The 18,369-nt window shown below is 48.8% G+C and overlaps 1 protein-coding gene across 1 annotated transcript in view; it reads right to left on the bottom strand.

Moving 5' to 3' along the window:
- The window catches only part of CMIP (c-Maf inducing protein), a 221,440-nt gene that overhangs the window by 40,277 nt on the left and 162,794 nt on the right, over positions 1 to 18,369 (bottom strand). The window contains exons 4-5 of the mRNA XM_081117874.1: positions 6,837 to 6,998; positions 3,765 to 3,806 (exon numbers count right to left, since the gene is read on the bottom strand). Coding sequence (XP_080974000.1) covers positions 3,765 to 3,806; positions 6,837 to 6,998 — 204 coding nt within the window. The remainder of the gene's footprint in view (positions 1 to 3,764; positions 3,807 to 6,836; positions 6,999 to 18,369) is intronic.

The following is an 18,369-nucleotide window of genomic DNA, read 5'->3' as shown; positions in this document are numbered from 1 at the left end:
AATGCAGTTCCTCAGTTACACTAACCACATTTCAATAGTCACATGAAGCTAGTGGCTGCCATACTGGACAGTGTGGACAGAGAACATTTCCACATGGCAGAAAGTTCTCCTGGACAGTGACTCAGTGTCTGGTCTCTGTGGGAACTCTGCTGCCCCTTCCAACGACCTGGCCTGGGAGAAGTGAGGTCACAGCAGGGAAAGCAGGACAGGCAGCCTCTGCCTGGCCTGTGGCTCTGCTCCCAGACCCAGCTCTGGGAGGAGGGACCACGTGCAGAGTGCATCCCCCCAGGCTGAGCACCTTTAGTCACACTGAGCCCCTCTTTCATGGGAATGAGTCAAGGAATAGAGGACTGGGAACAAACTAAGCGCCCAGAGTGGGCATCAGCCGTGGGTTCAGTGCTTCCACAGCAATTATCTCATGTGATCCTCATGAAAACTAGGTGAGGTCAAGCAGTAGTTACCTCCATTTATACAGATAAAGACACAACAGGTCAGGGAAGTTACAAAGCTTGCCCTAGTTAAAGAATGATGACAATTTTGCAATGTATAATAAAATGCTTATATTTTTGTGGAATCTTTCTATGAGCTAAGCATGTTAGGTATATTAGCTCATTTAACCCTTCCAGCAGCCCTGTAGAAAAGGCCCTGCTGTGACACCCATTTCATAGATGAGGAGACTGAGGCTTAGAGCATCAAGTTAGCTGGAAACTATCTGAATGGCTGTCCGGTTAAGTAAAAATATTCTTCAGCCAGTAGAAAGAATGGGGCAGGCCAGTGGTTCTCAACTAGGGTGACTTTGGCCCCTAGGGGACATCAGTATGTATGGAGACATCTTTTATTGTCACCACAGGAGAGTGCTACTGGCATGGGGGGGGGGGGAGGCCAGGGATGCTGTGCAACATCTGACAGTGCATGGGACAGCCCCACCACAAAGGATTATCCATTCCCAAATGTAAACAGTGCCAAGGGTGAGAAGCCCTGGGGCAGCTATGCACAGGAGACTTTCCAGGACATTTTGTTAAGTAAAAAAAAAAGCAGAACAACACACCCAGCATGACATCACGGATGCTGAAAACAAAAAGCAAAAACAACCGTGTCCATCTGTGTGGCTTTGTCACCACTAGAAACCCCCAGGGCTGCCTCTGAAGAGGGTGCTGGGATAGGGTCAATTTTTTCTTTTTACAATTAAAATATGCTCATGAAATACTTGCAAAATCAAAGATAATTTTTTTTAAAAATATATCTTTATTGATTTCAGAGAGAGGAAAGGAGAGGGAGAGACAGAGATAGAAACATCAATGATGAGAGTCATTGATTGAGCCCACAACCCGGGCATGTGCCCTGACCGGGAATCGAACCCCGATCGCCTGGATCCTAGGTCGATGCTCAACTGCTGAGCCACACCCGGGAGGGCCAAAGATAATTTTAATAAAATTAAATAAAATTTAAAGTTCTTCCATTACTGGTCCAAGGCCACAGCTAGTATGGGGTGGGCCCAGGGTCTGCACTTGAACCCACGTTCGGCTTCAAACCCACTCTCTTCACCAGCATGGGGGAAGGCAGCTGGCATCTGGCTTCCAGGCCCATGCGTGCCTGTGGCACTCCAGCTGTTACCAACCACCATTACCTACTGCACGGATGCTGGGACTGATGGACTGGATAAAGCCAGCTCAAGTTACTTGTAAAAGTACTCATGAAAAATAAGGTCATAAAAACACCAAGCTGCGTTGGGAGAAGACTAACTGCCTACAGGTGAAATCAAAAAATGTAGCTGTTGAAATGAAAGGAGGCTACAAAAGGCTTCATAATGATGAACATGGCATTGGGAATAAAGAATGCTGAAAGGGGGGCTGAGGCCAGACCCTCAGATCAAATTCTTCCCTGTTCTCAGGCATCCCTGCTGAGCAGGGAAGCTCAGCCTGGCCCAATTAAGGGGTCAGCCCAGTCAAATTAGCTGGCTAAATGCAGCCTAGATTTCTCAGACCAAAACTTCTTTCCCAGGCTCGTCCTAAGTCCAAAGCCCTCACCCCTCCCTTCCAGGGCCAAGGCCCACAGTGGTACCCACAGATGTCAGAAGAGAGAGGAAGATGCCAACTCTTCCTCTGGCATCCACATTCCTGCCTGCTTCTCCACCAGCCAGAGTCTCTTGCCACTTTGCCTTTGCACGTGCTAGGTCCCCTGCCTGCACTGCCTTTCCCCGGAGCACTCTTAGCTATCTTTTAAGACTTGCTTTGCTCACCTCCTCCTGGAAGCCCTTGTCATCTTCCTCCCAGCATTCTCCCTGTCCTCTGTGCTCCTCTAACACCTGACCATTTCTTGGTTATCTGTCAACACGCCAGGTTCTCCCAGCACACAGTAAATCCCTCAATGGGAGCATATGTCTATGCAATAGAGGCTAAGTGTCTGGCACATACTTGTACTCACATGTCAACAAATGTTTGCTAAATTATTTTGTTAATTAATAGTATACCAGAGAAAGGTGGTGGTGGATGATTGGGAGTGCCCAGGCTGATGTTCCCCTGTTCTGGCCAGAGATGGCAATGGGTGGAGCACAGGAAAAACGTCTCTATTTTTAGCTAATAATACCCACTGAGTACCTTCTATGTGCCAGACACTGGTTGAGGCTTCACAGAAGCTGCTGCCTTTACTCTCAGCAATAAAAGGCCTAGGACTTATCTCCTTTGGTGCTGACAGGACCCAGCTGGGGCAAGGAGGGTGATTCTCCAGGCTGGGCTTGCTAGGGCCAAGTTGTTGGGCGCCCACAGTCCTAATTCAGCTCCAAGGGGCACAGTGTCTGGGATGTTGCTCTTGTTTCAAATGCTGCAGCCATAGGACCTCTTGGGCAGGTGAGTGTTCCAGGTCCTTTCCCAGGCACAAAAACCTCTGCCTCTCACTTCCATCTCAAGTTCTGCCTCCCTCCTTTCCACCCCTTATGCTTCATGCTCCAGCAATATTGAAATACTACATTGTTTTAAATCTCTGTTCATATTTTATTTCATCTTTCTGGAACGCTTTTACTGTTTTGCCATCTGGCAAATTCCTATTGATCCTTCAAAACCCAGCTCAGATATCACGGCCTCCAGGAAGTTCTCTGGCTTCTTTCCCAAGTGAGTTTATCACTCCACTCTCTCTACAGGACATGCCTCTATTTTTGCGGTGATCTCATTCGTCTTCCTACAATAATGAACTCTTTGGGAGCAGGGGCTGTACTAGTTATCTGTGGATTTAAATACCCAGCACAGTGCTTGGCACCCAGCAGATGCAACTTCATTTCTTTATTCTCTCTAGTGAGAGTCGTTTTATAGCTTAAAATCACCAGGAAGATATTTTACTCTAAAAGATGCTTACATCATAATCAAGTCCCAGAAAAATATCATCTCACTTTGCATATCAGAGGGAATTAAATTCAGGTTCTATTTGTGGATTAATTAGAGACATGACCTGGGGCAAGAAAGAGAACGCTTATGTTTCCACTAAGGGTTTTGTCTCTGAATAAGTTATATGGTCTCTGCTATCTCCTGCCTTCAACTCCCTCAGCAGACTCAGGAAGGAGGAGGCGATTAAGACACACTTGTTACAAACCTCAAGACTGATAATTATATCCCCTCCTCCAAAATCAACTGGGGGCCTGAAATGTGCAAAAGCAGGAGGGAGACATGTCTGACATATAGGTCGCTGTGCTGGTGGATGATGCTGGCACCTCCAGAATTAACCAAACTGGAGAGTAATTGTGGGCAGAGGGAGAGGGATGGCGAGAAACTTACCACAATGATGTTTTCATGCTCCTGGGTCGTCAAGTTTGTGTTCTAAAGAATGGGATGCAGAAAGCAGGAAGAAAACAAAAGAAAACAAATAAATATTAATAAAATGGAACATTTGTATCTCAAAGGTCCACATAGTTTCCCGACACTTTCAGCCTCTCAGACAGAACACTGTTGTGGCTTTTTCTTTTTCCTTTTTAAAAAAATTCTCACCCAAGGGTATTTTTTCCATTGCTTTTCTGAGAGAGTGGAAGGGAGAGAGAAAGAGAGAAACATTGACGTGAGAGAGGCACGTTAATTGGTTGCCTTCTGCACAACACCCCAACCGGGATCGAGCCTGCAACAAAGGCACATGCCTTTGGCCGGAATCAAACCTGGGACCCTTCAGTCCGAGGGCTGATGCTCTAACCACTGAGCCAAACCAGCTAGGGCTGTTGTCCCTTTTTCTCAATTACACAGATCAGAAGACCCTGGGCATGGTCGAGACAGGAGAAAAGTACACCTTCGGGCAGGGGGAATCATGTTCTGAGTCCTTGTTTTGCAGCTTGTGAGCTGTATGACCTTGGACAGATCACGTCTCGGTGAGACTGTTTCTTCTGTAAATGGGATCCTCTCTGGGCTGCTGGGAGAGGACATATGGACAGGGCTTAAACCTGTGGTTGGTCTTTGTCATAATGATGCCACTTGGAAGCCAGAAGTCAGGTTCATAATAAACATGTGAAGAACAGACTTGATTATGTGCCAGAGTCTTTTAGAAGTGACATAAATGTTATCTCAGCAGTTCTCAAACTAGGTTCCTAGGGAACACTGGTGTTCTATGAGTTGGCCGCAAGGCATTTTAACTACATTCAAATTCTAACAGTTAACTTTGAAAAATTAGTATTAGGTTGAAGGGATTAAATCTGCTTGATTTTTAACCCCTGCCCCCTAATCTGGAATTTTCTTACACAATCGGTACCTGTATTCCTACCCTGTAGTATGCAAGTAAGGAAAGGTATGAATATGCAATAAACGAAGCATCATGGGAAAACTCAGCGACAGCCTCTACTGTCTCTTTTGCTAGTTTCAGGGCATGTTATGCTTTGTCTGTCTTGGTGGACATGTGCTCTCTTTGGTGTCAATTCCTATTTTCTAACAGAGTCCTGCATGCTGCTCATAAGATGCCTCCTCAGTGAATGGCAAGATCGACTGTTCTGGGTTCTAGAAAGAGTCCACAGCACCCGCCACCTGGACAGGTCTAAGGAGCATTGGAGTATCTAATATGCTTACACCAGCTGAAGTGAAAGAAAACCTAGTGAGCAGTGAATCTGCTTTTGTCCAGTTGCCGAGGGATGAAGGCGGCACAGAAAGAGGGTCAGTACCTGAGCTCCGTGAGTCTCCAGGTTCCCACGGAGAGAGCCTGACCCGCGATGCTTAGAATTGGAACATTCGGGAGGACGTTTTGCGGATTCCAATGCCTCTTTCTGTTTGTGGATGTTGGAGTTTGAGCAGCCCAGTTAGGGCAGATTATTAAACATCAGTCATTTTTCAGCTCAGGGTAGGTGAAAACCTGGTCCATCTCTCAGGGAGAATGTATTAAATGAGAGGCTGGGTGCCTGGTACCTGGCGCTTGCCTGGCACAGAGCAGCTGCTTACTGAAGGCGAGCTGCCTTCCCCTTTCCCAGTGAAAAGCAAGTCTCTGGCCTGCCTACCTTTCTCCTGCTCAGGGTGGGAAGTGCGGACTTGAGGTTAGGTATGTAGCCCCTGGCCTCAGGTTCCAGACCTTGACCGTCACTCCTTTCAGAGCCCAAGTCTTTACTCTTCTGTGGAATGAGGCTTGTGTCCTACCTGAGGACACATCCTCTGCTCTTATTCTTGTGACCGTCACTGCCTCTTTCTTCCTCTCGCCCCTACCTCCTCTCAGGGTGAGGGCCCCTCTCAAGTCAGCAGACATACAAAGCCTGGGCCAGTTTTCTGGACAGACAGGCAGTAACCAGTCTAGGCCTGCAGAGAGAGGGCCAGGTCGAGGCAGCAGAAAGATTGTGTGGGAGTCGATGGGGGGGCATGTAAGAGCTACCCAGGGAACCAGGGTGTCAGAAGACAGGGGACACAGGGGTACAGAAAGAAGGGGACAGAAGCATCTCTCTGGTGGCCATGCATAGTTTAAATTAGAAATCATCAACTCTAGTGTCCCCAGGGGGCCAGGCAGGCAAATAAACAAGAGGAGTATTAATATTTGTAAAGTGCTTAGAATAGCGCCTGGGACAGAGTAAACAGAAGAGTGTTTCATAGTATCCCTTGCCTTCTAATGAACAGCACGCCTAACTCCCTGATTAAGGGTCACTTGTCTGTCCCCTGCCAGGACATAAGCTCTAGGAGGGCAGGGGCTTGTCTTTACTCGAACACCCAGAACGGCGCCTGGCACACAGCACACACTCAAAGCGTGGGCCGCCTGCCAAAGCAGACGCCTCAGATGGGTGGCGCTACGCAGCGCCAGCTGCAAACTGCTGCAGAATTTCCTGAATGTTTTTAAAGAGAACTTGGAAATTCCCATTTTGGTATGAAATCTCCTGATTTAAAAAATCCTGTGCGAGTTAAACAAAATATAGCTGTGGGCTGTGGGGGGTGATTAGGGCAGAAAGCCATATTGCCTGGACACTGGAGCCTAGGTGGGCCAGTGCTGGGGGGAGATGGAGATGGGCTGGGACTAGCAGTCTAAGCACCATGGGGGCAGGAAGGAAGGACAGTTGTGGGGCCTTCCCATGTGCTCCCACTTGGGAATGAACTAGAGAATTCTGAAGTCAGCCATCACCACCACCACCAGCCCAGCCTCAGGCCCAAGACCATAACCATAGCAGGGTAGGTCTGTCCCTTTGTCCTTGCCACAAGCCTGGGACAGCTCAGCTGGAAACACTGGGCAAACCTTCTCAATACCCTTGAATGACTGGGGGGGGGGGGACGGGACACCGCTCATCTCCTTAAGCAACAGGGAAACAGCATAAACCAATTCTGGTGCACAGGGTAGATAAAGTGAAATAAAATAACTTAAATGGGGGGTCGGTGAGGTGCATAATCCAGCGCATGGGAGTGTCTTACCTCTGAGAGCAATTTCGAGACAATTTCCAGTGGGGCTTGGTTGATGGAGTCATCTTGCAGGGGGGAGGTCAGCGCCATGTCCACCAGAGTTCGGATCTCCTTCAAGACAACTTCCCAACGGCTTGGGTTACTCAGGACTTTCTTATATTTGTAAATCTTTTTCTGTTCAGGAGAAAGAGACACAAATGTGTTATTAATATGTCGAGAGTAGAATAGACAAGACGATCAAAGAATTAGACGGTTAAGATGTAAAAGGCCCCAAGAAACTGTCAGTGTGGGCCACTCTCGGCCCGTGAGAAACTGACACCTGAAATAGGAAGAAGTCTTGCTCTAGGTCACCGGTGCATTTGCAGACAGCCAGGCCTCCTGAACACAGAAGAGTAATTTCCATACTATTTCCAGTGACTTAAAAAAAGAAAGAAAAAAAAAGAGATTTCTCTTTCGGATCCTATCTTCTGCCAAACGTATTCCCCAAGTATTCAAATGCAATAGAAGTGGAAACATTCGTGGGTCCACAAAGTGACTTCCTTTGAGTCAGAAGCACCGAGGTCGCCCAGGGTGTGGGGTTCATCTACAAAACAAGACAGACAGGCTGAGGACAAGGAATTCAACTCAAGCCAGGTGGGGGTGGGGTCCAGAATGGCCCCAGGAAATGTAAAGCCACCTTCAGCTTCCCTAGCGTGAGGAAGATGGAAGAGGGAGGGAGCCTGCTCACCTTGCTCAGAAACTACTTGCCAAGCTGAAGCCCAGGGCTGCTGCCTTCCTGGATGTGAGGCAGTCAGTCCCGCCTCCCTGACATCATGGAAACAGGAGCCCTCCCTCAGAAGGCCGAGGTCCTGGCCAAATCCCGCCCTCCCCTGACCCAGCTTGCCGGGAGCCTCTTTCTAGCTCGATGAAGTCTTGCATTAAGTGAGCTGCTCCATGGGGAAAACCTAGCTTTACAGTCACTGTGCCAGCAGCCAGCTGGGGTGACATATCACAATCTCTGAGCCAAAGTCTGAATGAGGAAAGGAAGGAGGAGGTCAGGGCCCCCCACTGGCCCCTGAGGCCACCAGGGTCTCCCTGACGGGTTAGCTTCTGAGTTAAGAATTATAACGTGACCTTGGAACCCAATGCCTTAAAGAAAGCATTTGGGGAACACAGTCCATACCAAACTGAGCTGTAAATTGTGCTGAGCGAGGCACTGTGGTGGAACGAGAGGTAGAGTCCAGAGTCAGACACACCTGACTCCTTCCATAAAGTATTTCACCCACTGAGTCTCAGCTTCCTTTTCTGTAAGTTAGGCATGAAAATACTTTGCAGCCTCTTGAACGGTGTGACCTTAATAAATCCTGGACCTACTCTCTGTATGGAGTTATATTCAAAACATAGTCCAAACAGAATAGCCATGATTAACTAAAAGGAGAATCTGGATACTTAATTTCTTTTGAAAAACTTTAAAAGGATGAAAAGTATCCCATTTTCTTTCTCCTATTTTTTTCACACTCTTACTTGCTAATCATACCCCTATCACCACCACCACACCCACACGGTGAACTCACAAAGTCTACTCCCCCCGCATCACCCCAGGTCTTTCCTGTGAAGATCAGCTTAACTTGTCTCCCCCCCCCCCCAACATTCATTCCCTCTGTCCCTCCCCCTCCTCCTCTCTGTCTCCATCTTACTGTTTGTTCTCTGCTGGGTCACTCATTCCCCATCAAGAACTAGAAAGGGACAGGCCCACTCAGAGGGCCAGGACAGAGGAAGCAAACGGTTGAAGACAGCAGAGTTTTCATCAAGTGGGGGAAAGGAAAACACCAGAAACATTTCCTTGCCCATCACTATGGGCCCACCTAGGATGGGAAGAAATGCATGGCGAGTGCTGTCGGGGGAGGGTGTTTAGCGAGCAGTAAGTAGGCCACGAGGAGGATGGTGGCAACGGCGAGTGTTTGCTGAAATCCATGACGTTAGTACAAGACACACCCAGCTCTGAGGTTTCCCTGGGACTGCAACCAGCGTGGTCTTAGTTCCCATCAGCCAAGCCTCCCTGACTGATCTGAGCAAACACAAAGTGCCTGGAGCTAGCACAGTGGATGGAGACACTTCCCAAGGCAGAGCCCAATCCATCCATCCCAGGAGACAAATGTTCCTTTGAGTCTGGGACATGCGGTTTTGCTCTTCATTCTTAAATGACCATGAAATGGCCACAGAAACCTGCCATATATTAAGCCTCCCGAAAAAACACAACGATCCACACTCGTGTCTTTCCACAATAGATTCTAGACTTGAACACAGCCTAAGCTTTAACTGCCTTGTCTTCTGATCACCTGCAAATCATTTACTTTTGAAAGAATAAGGACTTCGTTTTTGTGTGAAAATGATGCATGCTTATTGTAAGAAATTTAAACCATGCTGAAAAGCACAAAGGAAAGGATAAAAGAAAAAAGGCCTCGAAAATCCCACATCTTAGAAACAGCCACCATTAATCTTCGGTGAGCATTGTTCCAGCCAACCCTCATTTAAATTTAACTAAATACAGCCAGCCCACAGGGCGGGTGTGCATGAGTACAGCCACACTCAGACATCACCAAGACTCCTGGGCAGCAAGGCCTTAGCAGAAGGGTCCCGTGGTAGCCACCAACCCAAAACAGCTTCCAAGGAGCCCTTCACGCTGCGCTCAGCCCTGACACTCACTGAGACACCCCTCCTTAGAGTGCGGAGGGCAACAGCTCTCCCATGGGTGCCTCTGGAACCTGAACCCTTGCTTAAGAGGCCCTCCCAGAACGGTGGTCAAAGAGGCTGCATTCAAGACCGGAAGGTCCCAGGGCTTTAACAAGGGCTAACGTTTAATGAGCATGTGTTACACACCAGGCACTGAGCTGGGCACTTATGGGCATCCTGTTCCATCCTCACAGTAACCCCAGGAGCTGGGGGCCTGCCACAGGCAAAGCAGTTCTATGAGCAGATGCTAAGGCAAAGACCCGCGTGCAAATGGTTTATTTATTTGAAAGGTCTGAAGCATGGTGGGGAAGAGAGACTGGGAAGACAAGGCAGTAAAATAACAGGGCACCATCAAGCATTATGATGGGACAACTGGCAATGTCACCCACTGTGGGAATGGATGCTGAATCCACCGGAGATTCTAGGAGACAATGCATTAGAGCTGAGCCACCCAAGAAGCAAGGAATCTGCAACATTTATTCACTATTTTCCTGGACACTTTAGAACTTCTGGCTGCCCTGTGCCCCTGCTGAAGTGCTTCCACAGCCAGAAACACACATGCCCCCAGCTGAGTCACACGTGTTCACAGTGACAGCCCTCAGAGCTGTGATGCTGAGGGTGGGGTACTCACAGGGTCTGCTACAGGACTCTACTATCCTGTTTCACACAAGGTACTATCATGGCGAGAGACATGACATGACTTGCCCACGGTTATGCAGCTAGAAAGGGCAATTTAAAAGTCAAAACTGGCTCTGGTAGACTCCAGAGGTGCCCCTTTTTCCATCACATCAGTAAGGGCTGGCACAAATGCTGGACAGGAGGGAAAGATTCGTCAAGAGACACTGAGAATGCTTGGTGGCACGGGGTGAAGGCCAGGAAGTTCACGAGGCTCTGAGAGCCAAGGTCCAGGTGACCAGGGGGTGGAGGAGCTGTGGGAGGGGCTGGTGGGAACAGCTGGCGGACAGTGAGGCTGTGATATCATGGTCAAGGGGTGTGGGCAGGCCGCTGGTTCCCAGAAGAGGCTCTGAACTCTGGGACAGGGCAGCCACAGGCAGAGGGAGGCCTGTCCAGGACCACAGGGGCCCAGTCACTCTGCCTTTGGTGACAAATTAGTAGGTTTCATCCCAGGAACTCTGATGAGCTCATGTGGTGATGAATCACAGTGGGGCTGGGATGGGGACACCTCTGGAACGCTGACTGCCAGGCTCCCAGGAGCCTAGCCCTCAGCTTTGCAGAATGGTCCTCCCACGAAGCCCACTTCACCAAGAGGGGTGGGTGGTCTCCTGCCATGTCCAGAGTGAATGGGCTGCTGGAATCCTTTGACAGGGGCCTTCAAAGTGTCTCCCTGTTTGTTTTTGTGGAAGGAAGCAAGAAGGGTCTTAAATTTTTTAAGGGTTGTGGGGAAAAAATGCAACAGAAATCAAATGTGGCCCACAAAGCCCCAAATATTTACTACCTGACCCTTTAGAGAAAAAGTTTGCCAACCCCCAGCTGAAAAGTTCCAACCCCACCCTAGTGGTAAGTGCATAATGCTGCTCAACATTATGAGCTGTCAGGGCCACGCAGGTCCAAACCATAAAGGGACACCACTTCACACCCACCGGGCTGGCTGTAACCAGAAAGACAGATGATACCAAGTGCTGGTGAGGATGTGGAGAAACCGGGATCCTTGTGCAGTGCTGGTCGGAACGTAAATTAGTACAGCATCACGGGGAAACAGTTTGACAGCCGCTTAAAACATTAATCATAAATTTATCATGTGACCCAGCAATTCTGTTCCTAGAAATCTACTCAAGAGAACTACAAACAGGCTCTGTATAAAGACATGTGCACGAGTGTACATGGCAGCGTTCTTCATAATAGCCCCAAACTGAAGCGACCCACATGTCCATCAGCTGATGAACGGTAAGCCAGATATGGTCGAGCCAGACAATGGAATAGTATTTGGTAGTAAAAGGGTGGAACTACTCATACATGCTACAATATGGATGGACCTCACAAATGTTATGCTAAGTGAAAGAAGCCAGATGCAAAAGACATACGTACGATTCCTTTTATACGAAATGTCTGAAAAGACAAATTCATAGAGACAGAAAGTGGAATGGTCATTTCCTGGGGAGGGTGGATAGCAATGGATATTGGACTGCAAACAGACTTGAGGGCACCTTTGAGGAGATGAAAATATTCTAAAACTGGATTGTACTGATGGTTGCACAACTCTATAAAATTTACTAAAATCATCGAATCATATACTTAAAATAGGTGAATTTTATTGTATGTAAATTATACCTCAATTAAGGTGTGTAAAGAAAATCCCAACCTAGGCAGGTAGAGGAGAACAAAGCCGGAAGCAGTATGGCTTATGGTTAAGTGAACAGGCTTTGCCATCAGCAGACTTTATGCAGTTCAATTCTATGCTCTACTTCATCCACCCACCCACCCACCCACCCACCTACCCATCCATCCATCCATCCATCCATCCATCCATCCATCCATCCATCCATCCATCCATCATGGATGCAGACATCACCCATCCATCCAGCTGTCCAATCAAACAACAAAAACTACTGGGAATCATCTACTGTAATGTGCCAAGCACTGTGTTAAGTACTAAAGTGAGCAAAACAAGCCAGGCCGGGGCTCACGGAACTTAGTCTACTACCTGGCACCGGACTGTCCTCATCTGCAATGTGGGATGCGAGTAACCAGTGTCGAAAGCTTGGCATGGCTATTCCATGATACACCAGATATAAAGCACCCAAGCACCAATCCCGGCTACACAGCAGCTTTTGTTCTCACCACGTACCAAGTCCTGGGAATGAGTGGTCCAAAGCAGGCCGGGCTTAGGAGGGCTCCCCGCATCTTTGACTAAGCCCCGCTGGCTCCTGAAACAACAGGGCCAGCAGGAAGAGCCTGCTGCCTCCCAGGAGGAGGAGTCGCTCCCCTGCAGCTCTAACCCTCTGCTTGTCAGGGAGGGGAAGTTACCTGGGCAACATTCGCCATCTCTCCGGCAACTGCTCCCACAGCAGAGGCAACCAGACGCCCGGGTTCTCCGGCCTGGGAGAGCACAGCCTGCTGCTCCTCCACAGGAGACGAGCTGTCACTGGGAAAGTGTCCCTTGCCAGGGAAGGCGTGACTCAGAATATGCTGGAAGCACACCTCCCAGTGATCGGGGCTGCTGCTCCGCTGCTTGCCGCAGCCTCCGAGGCTCGGGCTCACGCTCACACAACCACGCATGCTCCCGCCCCGTCATTAAAGCAAAGGCCGCACAGGCGCTGAGAAATATGAGCCCGGGAGGAACCGGACTGGCTTTCAGAATCTCTCTCCAGTGAGATCCCAAAGCTGTGCCGCCAGCATGAAAGCCGCCGGCCCCACGTGGCTACTTACATTTAACTTAATTAAAATGACCTACGACTAAATAATCAGTGCTTCAGTCCCGCTAGCCACATTTCAGCTGCTCGAGAGCCACCTGGGGCTAGGAGCTGCCGTATCGGACGGTGCAGGTAGAGAACATTTTCATCACTGCACGAAGTTCTATTGGGTGGTGCTGTCCTCAAGTGTTGCCCCAGAAGACCAGCAACATGCTCATTGCTTCTTCCCATCACTAAGGCAACGCTATTTGCTGGAGCCGGTATGTGAGCCGCACCCTGTCCATCTGCCCAGCCCTCCAACTTGGTCTACAGGCTGCTGTCCCAAATGTCCCTTGCTCAACCAGGGAGAATGACTGGTTGGTGACTTCTCTGGCTTCCCTGATTCCTAGACAGGGGCCTTGGACCTGCTCACACCTTCAAGGCTCTGTGGGGCTGTGGATGCTGATGTTGCCGGGTAACTCAGCATCCCTACCAAGCCAGGGTGCTTCTGGGGGCCCTTGACACTTGGGTGGGAGGAGATTATTGGCCTCTCTTTAGTCCTCCAGAATGGCTTCCCCTAAATCCTTTTAGCATCAAAGATCATCACTTTGTCTTCAGATACAACCCAGGCCTGTGAGTAGTCCATGTGTGTCAATCCCAACTACCCATTTGGCTCTCAGGGTTTAATCATCAACCTCAGTCCAGCTCAGAGCCTCTCAGCTCACCTTGTGGCCTCTGCACAGAGCTCCTAATTTAGCTAATACAATTACTCAACTGTTACCTGCTGGCCTAACCAACGGAAAGATGGACTAATCAATGATTACCCTCTGAGGACTAAGGGTTTTCAAGGTAAGTATAGGGACACCTGCCCTGGGCATTGGCTCCATGAGGGGAAAGGAGTGGAGGAAACACCACAAAATGAGACACAGCCCAGCCGTGTCAGCTGGAGCATAAGGCACAGCTCAATTTACTCTTAAAAAAGCCACTTACAGCAGCACTGACTGCCTCTCATCCAGTGCTTACCCATAATGAGTTGTAACAAATGACACCAGAGCATAATTGTTAACACTTTTAGAGGGCTCTCCATAGGCTGGGCCCTATGCTAACCACTTTGTATAAAATAAATCTCTTAATCCTCACAACAGGACTCACAATATGAGCGGTATAATTAGCCCCATTTTATAGACAAGAAAACTGAGGCTGAGAGAGTTTAAGTCATGAAACAAGTAAGAGCCAGAGCTGGAATGGGGACCCAGATCTAGCTTTCGATCCTGAGTGCCCAACTACCATGCCACTCTGAGAGGCACACCTGAATGCTTTCTCTGCCCTGAGGGATGCTGCTGCCTCCTGCTGAAACGAACAAGAGGTCCTTTAAATTGGAGAGTTGAGCCTCACCTCCCTGGTTGCCCAGAGACAGTTCCAGACCAGCTGCAGCTGGGTATCCAGCTGAAATCTGCCTGAAGAACTGGGTCCTGGGGAGACAGGCAATTTGCTTGAAAGACAGGAAAGTGCCTGGGCACTCAGCACCCTAAGTGCCCACTAGAGGCGATCTTGCTGCAGTCATTACGGCTTCCAAGGAAACAGCAGGAACTCGGGCAGTGTCCTGCTCATCCTCTCTGGAGCATCAGCTGGTTGCCCAGGCAACCGTGCATCTAGCTGGTGAGATGAACTGTCCTTGGTGCCAGTCTCCCAGCTGGCTACCACATCCTACCTGGCACTACGGGTCTGCTGCACCCTTGGCAAAATCCAAACACCACATGTATCCATTTGACTACATTTAAAAATTGTATGTGAGCGTTTTTCTCACTGAGCTCTGGGCTCCCTGGGGGCCTTGTCTGTTTCTTTACTGTTCTGTGCGGTGACTGGAACTACTTAGGGCACATGGAAGGTGCTTTCAGTGTTTGTAAAGGAGAGGAGAATAAAAATCAGAAATAATGGCTAGCATGTATGAAGTGCTTCCCCTGTGCCAGGCACTGCACCAAACCCTAAAGCCCTCCCCAGTGCTGCAAAAAAGCTCCTGCGGGCAGGAACCACCCCCGGGGAGGGGGGAGTCTTGTTAAAATGCAGATTCCAACTCAGAGTCAGGAGGGGGCCCGGGAGTCTGCACTTTTAAGTAGATTCCAGATAAGAACCACGCTCTTGAATGCTCACCTGCATGCCTTGTTTACTACTCCCTACGAGGCAGATACTTACTCTGTTCCCCATGATACACAGTGTTAGGGGGCACCGGGGGATTAATACTTTGCCTAAGGTCACACAGCTGGTGTTGTGGATTGAACTATGTCCCCAAAATGATATGTCCAAGTCCTAACCTCTGGTATCTGTGAATGTGACCTTATTGGGAAATAGTTCTTTGCAAATGCCATCAAGTTAAAGATGAGGTCACGCTGAATTAGGGTGGGACCCAAATATAATCCCTGGTACCTTGTAAAAAGGCCATGTGAAGACACACACACACGCAAGGGAGAGAAGGCCATGGGAAGACGGAGGCAGAGATTGGAGTGATGCATCTACAAGCCAAGGAATGCCAAGATTTGTAGCAGCCACCAGAAGCTGGAAGAGGCAAAGAAAAGAATCTCCCTTAGAGTCTCTGGAGGGAACATGGCCCTGGTTGGCACTTTAATGTTGGATTTCTGGTCCCTGCAACAGTAATAGAATAAATTTCTGTTGTACTAAGCTACCCAGTTTGTGGTACTTTGTTATAGCAGCCACAGGAATCTCATACACCTGGTGCGCCGCAAAGGATGGAAGGACCCCAGGAAACCTGGCTCCTAAAGGCTCCACTGCTCTGCTTCAGCCATTCAAGCAGACCCTTCCCACCCTTTTAACTTGAGAAGGTGGCAGGTGGGGCCACTCTGGGACTGTGAGTGAGGGGGCATTAGCACACAGGTGCCCCTCTCCCAACTTATCCTCAGTTTGGAGCTTTCTGGGTTTTATCTTCCTGGGAGAGATCTGAACCCACCCCTATCTCTTTCCTCCTCCCTTGGGGAAGGGGTGTGTGTAGAAATGCTGGTGTCTACTCCCCAAGTCTATAAGCAGAGTGCATAGAACCCTGGTCCTCCACTGCCTCAGGAAAGGCTGAGCAGGGACACCCATACACCTGAACACCTGCACCATCAATGATGTCGGGAGAAGCCACCTGGTCATTCAGGGAAGCTATAGGGGGACCTCCCAGAAGAATTCAGGCAGGACTTCAACACAGGGCTGCCTTAGGGTCTTTGACAAAGAGGGGTCTTGGGGAAGACTCCAGCTCAGAGCAAACAGAGCTCTCTTTCCTTTAATGAGGGTCTCACATCAGCCCACAGTACACCCATCATGCCAGTTGGCAACCTAGGGCTTCCCATGGCTGGGTGCTGAGCTAGGTGCTCATACCAAAGCAACTATTCCAGGTTCTCAATCCTGCCTAGGCATCAAAACTACCTGAGGAGGCTTAACAACATTCCAGTAACAGAGTCCAAGCCCAGGCCAATCTCATCAGGTGGGTGTTGGGGGCGGGGTAGAGCCTAGGCATCTGTATTTTGAGGGGCACTGGTATATTTTAAAGTATATTTAAACACCAATGTTCACAGCAGCATTATTCACAAGAGCCAAAAGGTGGAAGCAACTCAAGTATCCACTGACAGTTGAATGGATGGACAGATGTTGTCTATCCATGCAATGAAGTATTTATTCAGCCATAAAAAGGAAGGATATTCTGATACATGCTACAACATGGATGAACCTTGAGGACATCATGCTAAGTGAAACAACACAGTCACAAAAAGACAAATACTGTATGATTCCACATATATAAGGCCTGTAGAGTGGTCAGATTCATAGAGACAGAAAGTAGGATGGTGGTGCCAGGGCTGGGGGAGAGGCAAGGGAGTTAGTGTTTAATGGGGACAGAGTTTCAGTTTGGGAAGACGAAAAATATCTGGAGGTGGTGGTGGCTGTACAACAATGTGAATGTTGTGCAACTGAATACTATTTAGTCATGATTAAAACGGTAAGTCTCATGCTATGTATATTTTACCACATTAAATGAAGTATATTTAAAACCCCCAGGTGTGCCCGGCTGGTGTAGTTCAGTGGCTGAGCATCGACCTACGATCCAGGAGATTGTGATTCGATTCCTGGTCAGGGCACGTGCCCGGGTTGTGGGCTCAGTCCCCCAGTGAGGGGCGTGCAGGAGGCAGCCAGTCAATGACTGTCTCTCATCATTGACGTTTCTATCTCTTTCTCTCCCTCTCTGAAATCAATAGAGACAATTGAAAAAACACACCCAAAAAACCCAGGTGATTGGAGTGTGCAGCCAGGGGTCAGCACTGCTAGTCCAGCCTAAGGGGGAGGTGCAACCCCCATTGTACAGATGAGGAGACCATAACAGAGAGACACAGTAATGTGCTCTGGGTCAAAGCTGCGTGTCTGAACCAGGACCCCTCCCCAGGGTAACCTCAGTGTCCTGAGTCATGGCACAGCCCCACACCTGCTCTCAGCATCTAGAAATGCTCTCCTGTCTCCACGTGGCCCTAACCCCAGGGAGGTTACTTCTCTCAGCAGCCCCCTTCCAGCCTGGTCACAGCACTTAAGGGAGGCTGGGGGGCTCTCAGTCCTATGCTCAGTACACTCAACACTCTATCCTCACTGCCCTTTGCTCACTCATCTCCCCCACCAGCCTGTTAACTCCCGGGAACATAGAGGCTCTGGCAAGGCCCTGCTTTGGCTCCGAGGTGTGTGCAGTATAATAAACTGAGTGCAGCACATCTGCATTCAAAGTTCTGTTCTGCTACTTGTAAGCTGTGCAGCCTCAGGTAAATAATATTACCTCCCTGAACCTTAGGTTTCCTCATCTGTAAATGGGCTAATAGAAGCACCTGCCTCTTGCAGCTGCTTACAAGGTTCAAAGCAAAACCACACACATGCATACGTGTACATATACATTTACATGCACGGGCTGCATATATATGGATCTAACAGATAGGGCGGGGGGGGGCAGGACACATGGCAGGCTGGTGACAGCTGTCTTCCTGGGAGAGAGAAGTAGCTTGAGGGGGGATGTGGGTGGGGCAAGGAGGAGCTTCAGCTTTATCTATAATGTTTCAAATTACGGCAGGAAGCTATATCCACATATTGTGAATTTAATTAAAAAGAAATAAAGAAATCTGCAAAGATTTCATTTCCACAGAATTATCAAATTGTCAGAATCCCACCTTCTTAGAAAGAGCTGGGTAGGGGGATAGCTGAGATCTTATTATTTTTGACTTCTCAGTGTACTAGTACATTACCTGGTTTTGGAAATAATATATGTTTACTGATAAACTAGGGTCATACAGAACAGTGTTAGGGAAGAGAGTACAGGAAAGGGCACAAGAACTCTGTTGTGTGGGCTCACGTCCTGCACATCTATATGTTGATGACCAACATTTCGTGGGTTCTCTTTCAGTGTGTATACACACATGCAACGCACAGGCACACATATACTACACACACACCAGTATAAA

This window comes from Miniopterus schreibersii (genome assembly GCF_964146895.1).
Source record: "Miniopterus schreibersii genome assembly, chromosome: 18".
Taxonomy (NCBI): Eukaryota; Metazoa; Chordata; class Mammalia; order Chiroptera; family Miniopteridae; genus Miniopterus; species Miniopterus schreibersii.
This window is presented reverse-complemented; position numbering and strand designations above follow the sequence as displayed.